This window comes from Varroa destructor, unplaced genomic scaffold (assembly GCF_002443255.2).
Source record: "Varroa destructor unplaced genomic scaffold, Vdes_3.0 BEIS01000004.1, whole genome shotgun sequence".
Taxonomy (NCBI): Eukaryota; Metazoa; Arthropoda; class Arachnida; order Mesostigmata; family Varroidae; genus Varroa; species Varroa destructor.
Window position 1 is genome coordinate 23746286 of NW_019211457.1, and position 13975 is coordinate 23760260.

At 42.0% G+C, this 13975-nt stretch overlaps 2 protein-coding genes across 5 annotated transcripts in view; one reads left to right on the forward strand and one right to left on the reverse strand.

The window, feature by feature from the left end:
• LOC111250049 (HEAT repeat-containing protein 5B) overlaps positions 1 to 13975 on the reverse strand; it is a 25110-nt gene continuing 11135 nt past the window's right edge. For both annotated transcript variants that reach the window (XM_022804667.2, XM_086987294.1), the window contains exons 4-13: positions 9528 to 9720; positions 8165 to 8286; positions 7422 to 7849; positions 6955 to 7211; positions 5471 to 6793; positions 4866 to 5047; positions 4334 to 4471; positions 3915 to 4105; positions 3470 to 3695; positions 1 to 3251 (exon numbers count right to left, since the gene is read on the reverse strand). In XM_022804667.2, the coding sequence (XP_022660402.1) occupies positions 1176 to 3251; positions 3470 to 3695; positions 3915 to 4105; positions 4334 to 4471; positions 4866 to 5047; positions 5471 to 6793; positions 6955 to 7211; positions 7422 to 7849; positions 8165 to 8286; positions 9528 to 9720 (5136 nt within the window). In that variant the 3' untranslated portion in view covers positions 1 to 1175. The remainder of the gene's footprint in view (positions 3252 to 3469; positions 3696 to 3914; positions 4106 to 4333; positions 4472 to 4865; positions 5048 to 5470; positions 6794 to 6954; positions 7212 to 7421; positions 7850 to 8164; positions 8287 to 9527; positions 9721 to 13975) is intronic.
• LOC111250052 (uncharacterized) overlaps positions 10190 to 13975 on the forward strand; it is a 5233-nt gene continuing 1447 nt past the window's right edge. The window contains exons 1-3 of one of the 3 annotated variants that reach the window (XM_086987311.1): positions 10190 to 11559; positions 11996 to 12090; positions 12649 to 12786. In XM_086987311.1, coding sequence (XP_086843437.1) covers positions 11319 to 11559; positions 11996 to 12090; positions 12649 to 12699 — 387 coding nt within the window. In that variant the 5' untranslated portion in view covers positions 10190 to 11318 and the 3' untranslated portion in view covers positions 12700 to 12786. Of the gene's footprint in view, positions 11560 to 11995; positions 12091 to 12599; positions 13948 to 13975 lie in introns of those variants that run through there. The other 2 variants (XM_022804675.2, XM_086987312.1) reach the window with 2 other exon arrangements.

Genomic DNA, 13975 nt, shown 5'->3' on the forward strand with positions numbered 1-13975 from the left:
TGTAACTCCATAAAAGCAGTATACAGGTTCTTAGTTTTATTAGAGTCAAAATACTCACTCGTCATTTTCTCGTCACGTCTGTCAATCTGTCAATCATTAGATACTCCAATGATTCAATGTTCGCGATTACACAGTGACTGGCTGATATGTTCAGCTTTGCTGCTTTGTTCATATCACACCTTGCCCGAAATATGGGGGCGTTCACCTTCAACGCTTATTCTAGTTAACTTTCACGCTCTAGATTAGAAAATATTAGTTTTCCAGCATGGACTGTACCGTTTTCTATTCCTTTTTCTTTTTCTTCTTTCTCTCAGTGCTTTATTTCAGCGAATTTATAATTTTATATTGCACATATTTGTACCTTTTTCATTTGATCGCCTTACCAGATCGTCTTAGGTTGTCCACGTTTTCGACCTCTATACACCTTCACAGGTCACCGTCTGGATAGCTCGCTCCCTTTTAAATTCATGGTTACAACATTACTTCCAGTTTGAATCCGAGGTTTTGCTTCGGAACTGAACTTTTCGTCGAATATCTATTTATACTTTCTATTTATATTTTCGTCAACTGTCTTAAGCTTTGTATTAAATACAGATCTATTGAAAATCGTGTGGGATCTCATCTCCTTCAGATTTAATCTTATTTTAATGTGACACCGTTGACGGTTATTTAATATAGTCTTTTGCCTTTGTCTAGGTCTTTCAATTAGGTTTGCGTCTTTATCGATTGTCCACGTTTTCTCTAAACACTTTAGCACACGTGTGTTTGGACCGATTTGCTAGTTATTCTAAGCGTATATTGATTCCCAGAGCAACGCAAACAACGGGCTGGCGTACAATAACAATAGAGTGAAGGTATGGACTTGAGCCCATGTTTGTCTAAAGCTTTATTTTTCTTCTATTACCTTGGTATTCAAATATATGTATAGCGCACCATAGCTTCATTTTTGTAGTGCGCGGTTCAGCAAACTATAATAATAGTAATAATCTCAGCTCTACCAAATATAGGCTATCTCCATTCGACATACCACGCCTTCACCATCATACATCTATTGAAATAGTAAACAGCCTCCCAATAAATGTTTTATGGCGCTTTGTAGCCCTAACTATTATAGTCTATATTATATAAAAGTCGGTCGGCCTTCCGATATATATATATATATATATACCATACTTCTATTTAATAAAATTACTAAAGTCGCTTTTAAGTTGAATAGTAGGCTGTTTTGGCGTGATTATCGGTGTAGGAACCTGGGCTCTAGCCTGAGCTGCGACCTGGCGTGACTTAATGAGCCCTTCTAGCTGTTGCTTCAATGCAGGGCTTTCTCCAAGTATCTTTTTTAGATCGCCGCCATAAGCCGATAAATTTGAGGTAAGAATATCGATAACAGTCTGAGTGGACAAGGTTTTCTTGACTGCTAAGCTAAGAAGTATCGTGACGAGAATCTTGAGAATCGATAGCTTATGCTCTGCGGAAGTTACTTCTAAAAGTGTCTGAAGACACGTGACGCATTCAAGACTTAATGATGCATCCTGCGTCTCCAAAAGTATGCCATAGACTTTTTCCGACCACTGCCTAATGAACACGTTACGTTTCGTGTGGCCAAATATATTGCGAATGCAACTTACAGCCGTTCGAACAATAGTTATATCGTCACAATCAAGCGCGCGCTCGTACAAATCAAGCACCTTTTCCTGGACGCTGGCGACGCTGGTGACCAGCGTAGGAGCTGCACAGATGAAAATTGCGACCGCCAGAAGAATCGAGGACGCTCGAGGTGTCTGCTTAAGGATTTCATCATCGCTGCAGCCGACTAGCATATAATGTAGGGCGGCAGTAAGGTTCTTGATGTATTTTTTCTTAAGGTCTGGCTGTTCATCGAAGGTTGTGATCGAACACATGGTTCGTAGACTCTGCAAGATGCAACCCCCAATACAGCCTTCAAGAAGAAGAGTGAAATTGATGTGCAGTATCGATGGCAAAACCTCAACGGCAAGATCAGGTTGAAGCATCTGCTGGACGGCGTTCAAAAGCATGACAGCCCGTTGAAGATCAGACATGTCGTTTACACTAGGATCTAGCTTAGGAACAATATTGGACAGTTTCTCACTTAAGGATGGGCAATGAATAACAGCGGTACATAAGGAAAGGTTCAGCAAACTGTAAGCTGGCCCAGAGTTTTCTGCCGAGGGCATGGCCATCAATTTTCGGGCGATTTCGTGCGCAATGTCTAATACGAGGCTTCGACAGGCCGTTTGTGTCTCGGTGATTAATGTACGGTGCAAGATGCTGATGAGCTCGACGAGACTGCCTTGCTCTATGTACGAATCGCATAACTCGTGCCTAATCAACAGATTGAGACTCTGCAGTGCAAAAAGCGCATATTCACTCCGATTGTAGAGTGCCTCAGAACACACCGCATACAAAAGACAGAACCATCGCTTTGTAGGTTCCTCATTTGATTTCGGCAGCAAGAAGCTTTGAGGAACCTCGGCGTCTTCAGAATTGCGCCTGCGTATGACCTCAAAGCCATTTTCCTTACACAGCCAAAGGCAAACAGCGTGCAAGACTGGTGGCCACGACTCGCGATAGTAATGTTTGCAATGTTCCGCAACCTCGTGTGTGAAAAACGCTCCTCCGTCATGCGGAAGCTGTCCGGCTAGCGAACTGGGCAGGCTTAACATGGCATAATCCTTCATGAACGCTAGCCAGTATTGTGACAAGTGGTGGATATCAGGCTCGATTAAAGAGAGCAAGCTAGGGTTGACTGTTTTACCGCAAATGTACATTTCGGCCCAAGCCTTCAACACTGAGAGGATTTCAAGTGAGCTAAGCTCGCCCTTGGCCGATGGACGTGCCATAACTTTATAGAGAGAATTAACTAAAAGGGTGTGAACACGCTGAACAGCGGCTAAATTATTAGAGACTGCCGAGCACATCCAAGTCGAGCATACGTGACACGCAAGAGCGATCACTTCAGAAGGTGTATCTCCGGCTGAGAAGGCGGGTCGTAAGGCCGCGTCAACCTGCGCTTGGAACTGCTCCAGTATCATGTGACCTTCAAATTCCGGCTCAGGCACATCAGCGAAGCGATCAATAACCATTTGTAGTAACTTCAGGCCTGACACTGTAAGTTGTATCGCATCCGACGTGCACGCCATGAAAGCCATTCGTATAAGTTCTGATACGTGTAGGATAAGATAGGACTGTTTCTGGCCCGACGATTGAAAGGACGCTTGAGCTTGTCGAGCCTGAAAAAAAACAATGAAATCTTTATCATTTTTAATACTAATCGTTCTAGACGTGAACAACTAAAATAACCATTCCAGAATTGACTCATAACTATCAACGTTTTCTTCAACCGCAGTAATTATTTACATTAGAAATAACTTCACACATATATGAAAGCGCTCGGATAAAATGTTTTGTTCAACGAAAGCACCAAGTGCAACGGTTTTTAGATATTTACTAATGTCATGTTGAAGTGAGTTCGGTCACCGTCGCATAACTGCACTAGTCGTATGACACATTCGAGAGCAAATGCTTTGGTCCTCCATCGCGGTCCTACCCATGGATGCGGATCGGGCTCCTGATTCTGCTGGAATTGTTGTTCCGCATCTTCGGTGTCGCCTTCCTCAGTGCCACTCAGGCCTGCGTTGGCCAGCTTGCTGTCACCACCGTCATCACCATCGCCGCTAAACATAAGGAAAGAGTTTAAGTAAACAATGCAATGAAATGGAATTACATCGAAACAGAAATTCGTCTCTACATAGAACAATTCCCATTTAATTGTTTGATGGACAGAACATCTTTCTTCTTTAATATCAAGCTCAGAGTCAATTTGCACAAAATAGCCGTATTAGCCAGCTACGGCCAGCAGCATCAACAGTTTTGCGCAATTCGTATTAACTTACTCGATAGCGGTGTCAGCGAGCACCTGCTTACAAATGGATAACCAGTCTGCGAGACAAGAGAGTGACAAGAGTGAAACGAGTATATCTCGTAACTGAGCCACGGCCCGTTGTTCCGTCTCAATGTCCATAAGACTAAATGCCACGAGAATCAATCCGCGTTCCCATGGAAGACCTCGAACGTCATCTTCAACCTAAGGAAGCAACGACATTTCTTCATTTTCAACAGAAGCTACCAGAGTTCATCTTCAACACGCAGTGAAGTCTAAGTGTATATCACGTCATGCACAGATGTGACAACAACCTACGTTTCACAAGCTCATTCATCTATAAGGGAATTTGTATGTTATGAACATTATCGCGGCGCTATGAGTAGTACACAGAGTATAAGACAGTACGAATAGAGATCATGCCTGGCTTACAAAGGGTAATGTAGTATCTTGTAGCGGAGGATTATCCGCGATCCGGTAGAAGATGTCCATAGGGTCTCGTTGGAGGAACTGCCTTAAACATGCTATGGCAGAGTGTCGAAGGGTAACATGTTCGCTCTCCAACGAACTCTGCAAATTCACACAAAGATAAACAAATGTTAGTTTCGAGGAAGTCAGAGATCAGTTGAAAGCCAAACGTTACTAATTTACCATCTGACCTTTTTCCTTGACAAGAACTCAACCTGGAAACACTCGTTATTTCGACATCTATATGCATGAATCGAAACAACGAAATACACCACCACTAAAGACAATATGCGTTTTATTTGTGCTATCAGCTTGGGCCTACACGAAACATGCGTCACTTTGTGGGACCCCAATCGGCAGACTTTAGCCGTCTGAGCCACTGCGCTAAATCGGGACTTATACAATAGTACTAAGCTCCCATACTAAACAAACAAAAACACGCGCTATGTACATGTCCACAAAGTATACATATCAAATGTAAGATTTTACTACGTACGCATAAGAAGGATAGAATTGGAGCAATACTGATATCCTTGGGAGCAAAAAGCTGAAGTTGCTGCAACGCTCCCAGAGCTTCTGATTTGACTACGGGGTCGGAGTGATTTTGAAGAACTCGGCATCCAATCCGTAGGTTGCGTGTTGAACTTTCCAAAACTTGTAACTCGGGTCCCAAAGTGCCTGTGAAAATAAAGACAGGCGCATGGCAAATAGAATTTACACCTACCCTTATTTATTTGTAGCTAACATGATTTTTCGTGTGTTAAATCGACACATGTGGTTCTCGCAGAAAATCATATTTTAAATGTTATAAAAGAAACGCTTTCTAGGAATCAATTATGCTATCCACTTGTCAAAGCTAAAGAGAAGCATTTGCCCGAATGAATGGTTATGACGGAAATCGTAGTGCGATCGAAGCACACTGACTATATCCGACAATTTTTCTATTACATTTAATAAGTTCTGCGCATTGTGACTTGCTTTCGATCGCGACTACATAAAATCTAATCAAAGCTTTTAATTCACTCCACTGATATACACCACTTAAACAACCCGACAAACAGCATAATCACTACGGTATAATATAGATATTTAATTACCAACCAATAAAAGTCTGAAGGCATCGCCCAAGGTTTTGGTGCACCTCGATGTTGGCGCTAGGTGTACTCAGCATCATTTGCAGCACTACTGAAAGTGCTACGTCGACGTGTAGACGGAATGAGCTTCCTGAATATGCCAGCAGATTCAGGCCGAAGAGTGCCCAGTTCTGCAACATGACCGACGAACTATCCTGACTCATTTGTAGAAGCACCTTAAGGCTAACAGTAAAATGCTGTGAATCGGACATATATCCTGCCGTGTAACGATGTAGATATCCCAGAGCCAAAGCATGGCCACTTTTCGATACAGGATCCTTGCCATTTTTCAGCACCTCCATTACCTTTGTCCAAGCGTCATTGACCATTTGATGGCTACTCGAGGCTACTGCCGTATAACCCATTACTTCGGCTGCTGCATGACGTACAAGCTCGCTTTGACTACTGAAGGCAGGTATACTGAGATCTAGTATACTTTTGGACACTTCCGGGCTTGCAAGGTTCGAGTGACTTTTGACTAATGACTTTATTGAGACATACAGACTAGCCAGTACGTTCGTATAGACCGAGTCAACCCTTTTACTATTATGTCGTATACAGTCAGCAAAATGCAGTACCACTTGCTGACGATGCTTGTCTGGTACATGAAGGAACATGTATCCGAAGAGGTCGACTGCGGCATCAATCAAGCTCACTCCAAGCGGAAGAGGTTTTCTTTGAATATTGTGATCACATTTCCGGTAAAGGTACGTCAAATCGTGCTCGAGAGCTCCGTCAGCATATACCGCCTCTTCAATCATCTTATGTTCTTCTTTGACATAAAATTTATTGCTCATATACTTGATTTGCAATCTGGATGTTGTTGTGGTTGACTGGGCATGATCGGCTAATGTAATATCGGTAACAATTAATTTTAACAGTGCATTATAGCTTGACTCGAACATAGCTGGCGGGATTTGTAGAAACACTTGATACAACCGGAAGCGCACCATGGCAGCGGACGCTTTTAGTGGCGGACCATATTGTTTGATAACTTCAGTGAGGTTCGACACCATAAACAGCGCACTCTCGATAGGCACCAATAATCGACGCATAATTTCTTCGCTGGCAATTTCGCGACAGTGGCTTAAGAAGCTCGACATCGTAGCCAGAGCACCTGCGCGATTTTCTAGCACGCACTCCCACGTTGTCAGGTCGCCCCGACTCTTCTCCATCGCGAAGTCCTTGTGAGTCCGAGGAAATGAGCTCTTCCAGAGTAGTAACAAACGAGGTAATAAGCTTCGTACTGTGGAAGGCCCTAAACCCATGATTGACCCCATGATAAGCCAACCTGAAATAAAAGAACCCTAATTTTTTTAGCAACAGGTCCCTTTCTTCGACGCCAAATGATGACTTTTAATTTCCCATCAAATCAATTCAAGATTTTCTATTTGTCAGTACAGTTTTACATGAAAAAATCAAGTCTGATTTAGCACTGGGTAGCCTACTGACCTTTGTGGGCTCGCAGAAGCGCAATGCTCGCGTCATTCTTTGCGCTGCGAAGCATTTCTTCAGAGATTGAAAAAATTAATTTGTACTTCCTTAGGTTGGTAAGCTGTGATAATGTGACGTCGCTAGAGCTAAGCATAGCCGCAATAGCACACGAATAACCTACGATGCATGGAGCAGATGATTTCATCACCTCAAACTGATCAATGCAGCGTTGTATCACCGGCGAGAGTAGTGCCGGTTGAGCTTGTGTAATCCATCTGAAGAGAAACCATAAAGTACTTCTAGAAAATATATCGTAATTTCTTGTTGTTTGCATAATTAAGAATTTACAACGTATTTTGAAGTTTTTTGAAGTGAAGCTAGTCGTCGTATCGTAGAGTACAAGCTAGGAATTGAACGTCAAATCATAGTAAAGTTAAACAGAAACGAGTTACCTTCGGAATATCGTAACAAATATCGAAACTCACCTTAACAGGTAAGCTGCGTATATTCGAACGGTATTATTCGAATTTGTCAGTGCGCTGAAAGTGATCTCAACTAGACCAACGGAGCTATCTTGCACGACGGAATTCACAGTCGATTCGAGGCTGAGCACCAACATCGAGACGACTTCAAAAATACAGATGAGGGAATTGGGTCCGCTTAGCTGATTCAGCTGTTTCAGAAGAATATGACCGAGGTCGCGGCAAGCCGATCGTTGCGCCTTGTCACTTAACAGATTCACGAATACAGATCGTAGAATAAATAGCACACAGCTTCGGGTGAAAACCGAGTCCAAATGCGACTGAGCGGTGGTTTTCGGGTTGGCCACCATCTCAATGAGATGTGTCATGATATGTTTCAGGTGTCGCTCCACAAAGAGGCCTCCCATTTTTTCCAGAAAGAACACGTATGCCTGGTATAAATATACCGACAGAAAGTTGTTGTAACAAACGGCATAATCCGATTCGCGCAAGAGCGACAGATGAAGAATACAAAACGACGATCATTAGTCAGACAAATGGTAGTTCCAAGATATACACTAGTATGCAACTGAATCCATGTCCTTTTTATGGCCTGATTCAGGGATACAGCAGCTCGGCTTTTTTCCCGTACTTTCGTCCGCTAGATATTATTGCATAGGTCACGGCCTGCACAGATCGCGTATCTGTATTCTACATCGAAAAACCGTACGTAAACAAATTTTACTCGTTTTTACACATTTACACACATGTGCGATTCCTGCTCGTGTTTCTCGAATTCCTTCGGTGCCCTTGAATAGACCGCCAAGATTGCCGCGCGCAAACGCCGTTGACAAAAGTTGAAAACATTCTTCAAGACTCCTCTGCTTTGCTGTAAGCCAAAAGCAAGTGGTTTCTATTTAACCGAAACTATTCAGCTTTAGAAGTATGTTTTGAAAATAAAGATCCGAAAAATAAACACAACGTCGGACCCAGGATAAATTTCTGGCTTGCTTATTCTGCCTATCTCTCAGTTTGTGTCCCGCGTAGCTTTCATGATCTACAGATCTTCTAGGCATTTTACAAGCAGTATTACCACTAAGCATTGCTTTAGACGGTAGGTCGACAGCTCGCAACAGGGCATGCCTTCCTTGTCCTGAATCTACTAGACATCACGTGTCTCACGCTATCTACAAGAGATCTTAGTGCATCTAGTCTAGGACGTTAATCAACTAATATCAATAAAGTTAACATATCAAATGCAAATAGTGTTCAAAACACCAAAAACAATATTCCATTAAGTCTCTACTGCCACCGAAAGTCAATCTATTTTACCGAAGTCAAATCTTTCAAAATATTAAAGGCCACAAAGAAATCTATTCATGTAAAGTAGACCATCTAAATTTGAGCCCCTCAAAATAAGATTTCACACATTTTTCCGAATACCATATAATATTTTAAATTTAGGGCAAAGCCTCTATCACTTCCTTAGTTTTCATTTTATCTGGCGGCAATATAATTGCTGCAACGCGGCCACTGGCGGCCAATTATGAATTATTTTTATTACGGATTAGAAATACTCATTTCTCTACATCAGTATATGATAATGGATAATAACGTACTGCAATCCGCAGATAGCAAAAAAATGATCTTTGTAAGATGACCCGATTACAAATCTGCTAATAACTGAATTGTAGGCATATGGGGCGAGCAAATGACTAAGGTGGTCCCCTGATGCTGCCGCGATAATAAAACAAGTGAGAAAATTACGTATGCTCTTTGCTCTTTAACTAGTTAGTATTCTTAATCCTAGCGATATGAATAAGCAGTCCACACAATAAAACTGTACCTCGGTTCATTTTATATGGGATTTTGAATAACAATTCTATGACCACTCGGACAGGTTTTGATATTTGAGACATTTTCAAATAAGACCTAATGGAAAGTAGATCATGTAAATACAGTACCACATCAAGCTCTTAATTTCAATTAATATTTACACTTGTTTATCTAGGCGCCTCTGATTTATACCTTGATACGAACGGACGATGCCTTAATAGCGCGTGACCATAATGAGTCACACAGCATTGAGATATTTCTATTCCGGGAAATGGGTCGCGGTAGAATACCAACCCTTTACAGAATTGCTGAAGACAGTAGCAATAAGATGTGCAGAAGCAAGCCTCGTCCTATAATCAGCACCTTCGAAAGCTCGCAATGCTAGCGACAGCAAAACCTCGAGATCGGGCCCAGCAACTCTGCATAAAGTGTCAGCAGCCAGCTCCCGTATGACCAGCTGCCGATCTGCTAAACAGCCTTTCATCGACTGAAAGGCATAAACGATATAGAAACATGGAAGAAACAATATATTGCCGACAGTAAGCGTAAGTCGTCCAGAAGTCTCAAAGGCTGATGTCATTGAAACAAAATATATTACGCAGAAATAGTTTTTTTCACAAATTCTAAGCACATAATGGAATCTAATGAACATTATGCCATGTATACTTGCATATCCCTTTTTATACATTGAAGGCATTTCTAAAAAAAACCTTGATTAACAGATACATTCTAACATATGCGCGTGCCCTATTTTTTAGTATTAGTAGTATTATTGGTAGGCATCGTATCTTTGGCAAATCACAGTTTTACAACAGTTGCTAGTGGCTCGGTAATGCTTAGTGGAGGATTAAATCAGCAGCTCTTACATATGTATTTGTTTAAACAACTGAAGCTGACTTGGGTACAGTTTAATGTCGATAGTGACGCGTCAATGTCCTAACAGCGTACGCTACAAACCAATGATTCTTCTCTCATGGAGTCATAAAATGTTATTGTCTTTTTTAGGGAAAGTCAACACGTGTCGATTTTCTATAAATCTTCCTCACAATATTTATACGGACGCCAAATCGTAGGTCACAAATGTTTTCAAGAAATAATTTTCTTGTTTCCCGCGCCGCTTAACTATCTTTACTTTCATGTTAGTATCACACCTTTTTAACCCACTAGATTTTGCTACGTTTCGTATACGCTGCCAAGCCATACCGCATAATTATTCTGCTCCGACTTAATAATTAATAGTGTTAAACTAGTAATAACTAAATCGGGCGTTAATGCATCTGTATCGGTAAGATAACAACATTATTTGTGGACTGTTTGATCGAGTCGTAAACGCTCAGTTTATGTTCATGCTGCATGTTGTATAAAGGAATCTTGTAAGATTACTTCCAGTTGCTACGTGTCGTTTGCTGTGAGTTACTACTAGCTGCGTTGCTGACGGACCTGGTTGTTAGGGTGGGAGCGAACAAAAACCTACCTAGCAGGCTTCCTATTCACCTGCCTGCCTACCTGTTAACCAAAAATAATAGAGTTAACTGGCCGCCTGGAGTTACCTCAGCTCTTCCAGTTCAGCAGGAGCAGCCTTCCCCTTACAGGAGCACCAAACGAGTGAGAGAGCGTGCGAGAGTTTAGCAGCAGCATCGGCTAACGGCTGTTGGTTGAATGGCTGGATGGGTCCATTGTTTGCCCACAGATCATTCGCTCATAACGTCGTGTATCTCTTCTGACTACAGAAATTGTGTCTGCGTCGACCAAATGCAAGTGTGCGGTCAGAATACTATCTGCGAGTGCTTCTACCGTCGCTGGTATTGGCTGCAAGTGCCTCTTTACTCAGCGATAGTTTGTTAGCCGCTCAGCAGTACAAAACGATACGACCGTTTCACTGTTTCGATTGTAATATTATGACTGTGAATTTTCACGTAGATGATCAGCGTTGGTTTGGTGAAATTGTAACTGTAGTATTACCACAACTACGTTGTGCGGCTAATTTATTTACATCTGAGCCTATTTTACCACAACGGAAGGACAGTGCTTCCTGCCGAATCGAGATCTTGTCACGGACGTAAGCCAGCAGACGGCGTCGTCGGGATGACACAGCACTTTGTGTCGATGCATTCCGCTGGATACAATGAACTCGAGGAGTCCCGACTCACCAAGTACAATCGAGAGGTACCATCGGTTTTAGCGCCGCCAACATCTTTTGGCCACCAGCCTAGCAGTACCACGGAGAACTCCGTACCACGGGTTGAAAATCGACCCGACTTCAAGGTAGTGTACGTCAATGGAGGGGATGACGTGCTCATTAACAATGATGAAGCTACTAACGATGGTAAGCAAGCGAAGTGACAGCATGTATATATATACACTGACAAAAAAAAAGTTCTTACGTCACCAACAACAAATTAGAACATTTTAAGGAAATATGCCATCCTTATTGTTTGCCAGTGATTATTTGTTCCTGCTATTGTCACCTTCAAATATCATAATGCTGCTATTAACACGCAGAGCTACTGACTTTATTTTTCGTTACGATATGGTATTCAAAGCAAGTAACATTGAACAATTATCACAATAGACCCGACTGCGCTATTTCTTAGTTGCCTAATGTTGCCACAGTTATTTCCTACAGTAACGAAGTGTATTAACGGTCCGAATATATATATATATATATATATATATATATATATATATATATATATATAAAAGCATGTATGGTGGAATCCGTAGTCACAAATGATAACCGGCTGTACTAAAAACCTCGTAAGTTCCCACTTCAACGTTGCCGCACGACGGGATCGCCATAACGACAGATCGTCCTGGTGGCAGACAGACAGATACCAACATACATAGATATGCTATGGTAAGCATCGGGGCCTGCACCAACTGTTATTAGTCTGGCACAGGCGACAAGCCATATTGACTGCATTTTGATAGGATAGTAGTAGTCGTAGTTAAAATGGAACAGCCCGCTGCTGCTCTTGTCGGCCGCCATCTCAGCTCTGCCTAACAGCGTGATAACTACTGGTCCGAGCATTGACCAGATAGGCCATTCAGCCAATCCGAAGAACCCTGTTAAGCTATCCTTCACTTCCCATGAAACACGGAGTGCGTACAACGGCTGTGTGACTAACACTGCCTCTCAGTATGCTGGCCTACTGTTCCTTGAGTTTAATCTTTAACGGTGGTAATGGTGCAGAAGGTCTAAAAGTTCTACTCAGGGTTGCATTTTTGTGCAGCGTTCATAAACACTATAGTAACTATAATTATTATATTATCGACCTTTTTATCTTTGTTTATTCGTTTAACCTCCATAAATGTATAGCTTTCGTGAGCAAAGCACTGAGCTTGACTCATCCGCCGTTGTTTCAGAGGCTTCACCTCGTGGAACCATGTTCACCGCGTTCTTCTTTTTTCTCAGTGCGCTGTTCGCGAGGATTTTCCGTGGCATCAACCGATGTCGACCAATTAGCGCTCCAGCGAGACCGCAAGAAGCTTCATTCAGCGCTGTCGAAGTTGAGCGCATCGAAGAAGAACTTCGGAAAGCACCCAAGAAGGTGCAAAAATCTGATGCACCAGTGTACTAGCTAGATATATGAGTGAGAAAACGAGAATTCAATGAGCTCGCAGCAAATATGGACCATCGAATTAGAGTGCCTAGTATATTGATATGGGTTATGTTAGAATGGTGTTTGCTGTATTAATGAAGTTGCAGTTTAAGGGCGGAAAAATAGTCCTCGTAAGCATTCTTCGGCTTCTTGTAAACGTAATACATAGAATATAAAGCAGACTTCTCCATTGTGGTAGCCAATATCATTCATGAAGCAAGTGTCTATTCTTGTTGTACTTCTGTTGCTACAGTGATCTAGATGGTGTTACCCAAATAACGAATATTGTCGAATGCACTTTTCAAAAAAAGCTAAAGCGTCAGTCGATTGAAACCACAAATGCTGCTTGCCACCTATTTTTCCGACATTTTCGAGCATAGTGTGATCCTTATTGCGTTTACTATAGCGACCTGAACAACAGCAATACATCGATGTTCTCGATCCCGAATAATAGGGTTTCAAACGAAAGCAATGCTTAGCTAAACCTATGACGGCCTTTTTGTGCGTGTACGTTTGAAAACGAAAAAAAGAAAGAAAGTGAGAGAAAGGCGAATGACTATTATTGGCTTCAGCTCAGTGTACATAGCTAAAATAAAAATATAAAAAGCTGAAACTCAAAAAAGCGGCGACGATGACGACCGCATGTAAAAGTGCGTCTAATATCATGATAGGCAATCGAGACTGACGGCAATTCTAGTCAGAATTGAATCGACGAGGCTCGCCAATAATTATTGCTAGGCGTCAGCAGGATATACATGCCGCTTCATCGGATAGTCGTCTACCCACCTCATTGCCCGCGACTACTAAAGCATTCAACTAACAGTATTCGTACCAACTATGGCTGATCGAAGTGTAATGCCGGCATCGAGGGAACCGGTACGAACAAATAGTACTGATTGGTGGACTGGTAGATATAACGACAACCATTTGAACGAAGAAAGTAACAATTAACTTCTATTGACGTTATGGGAAATGCTGATAATTTTATACCCGAATGATCATTGGAAACACATATGGGTGTGTGTTTGTGCGTGTTATACTAGACAAATAGCCATACAAGCAGTATTGTGTGTAAAACAACGTTTAAGTAAATGCATTCACCACAACTATCACTAGCGACTTGTCATTTCCTGCGGGATA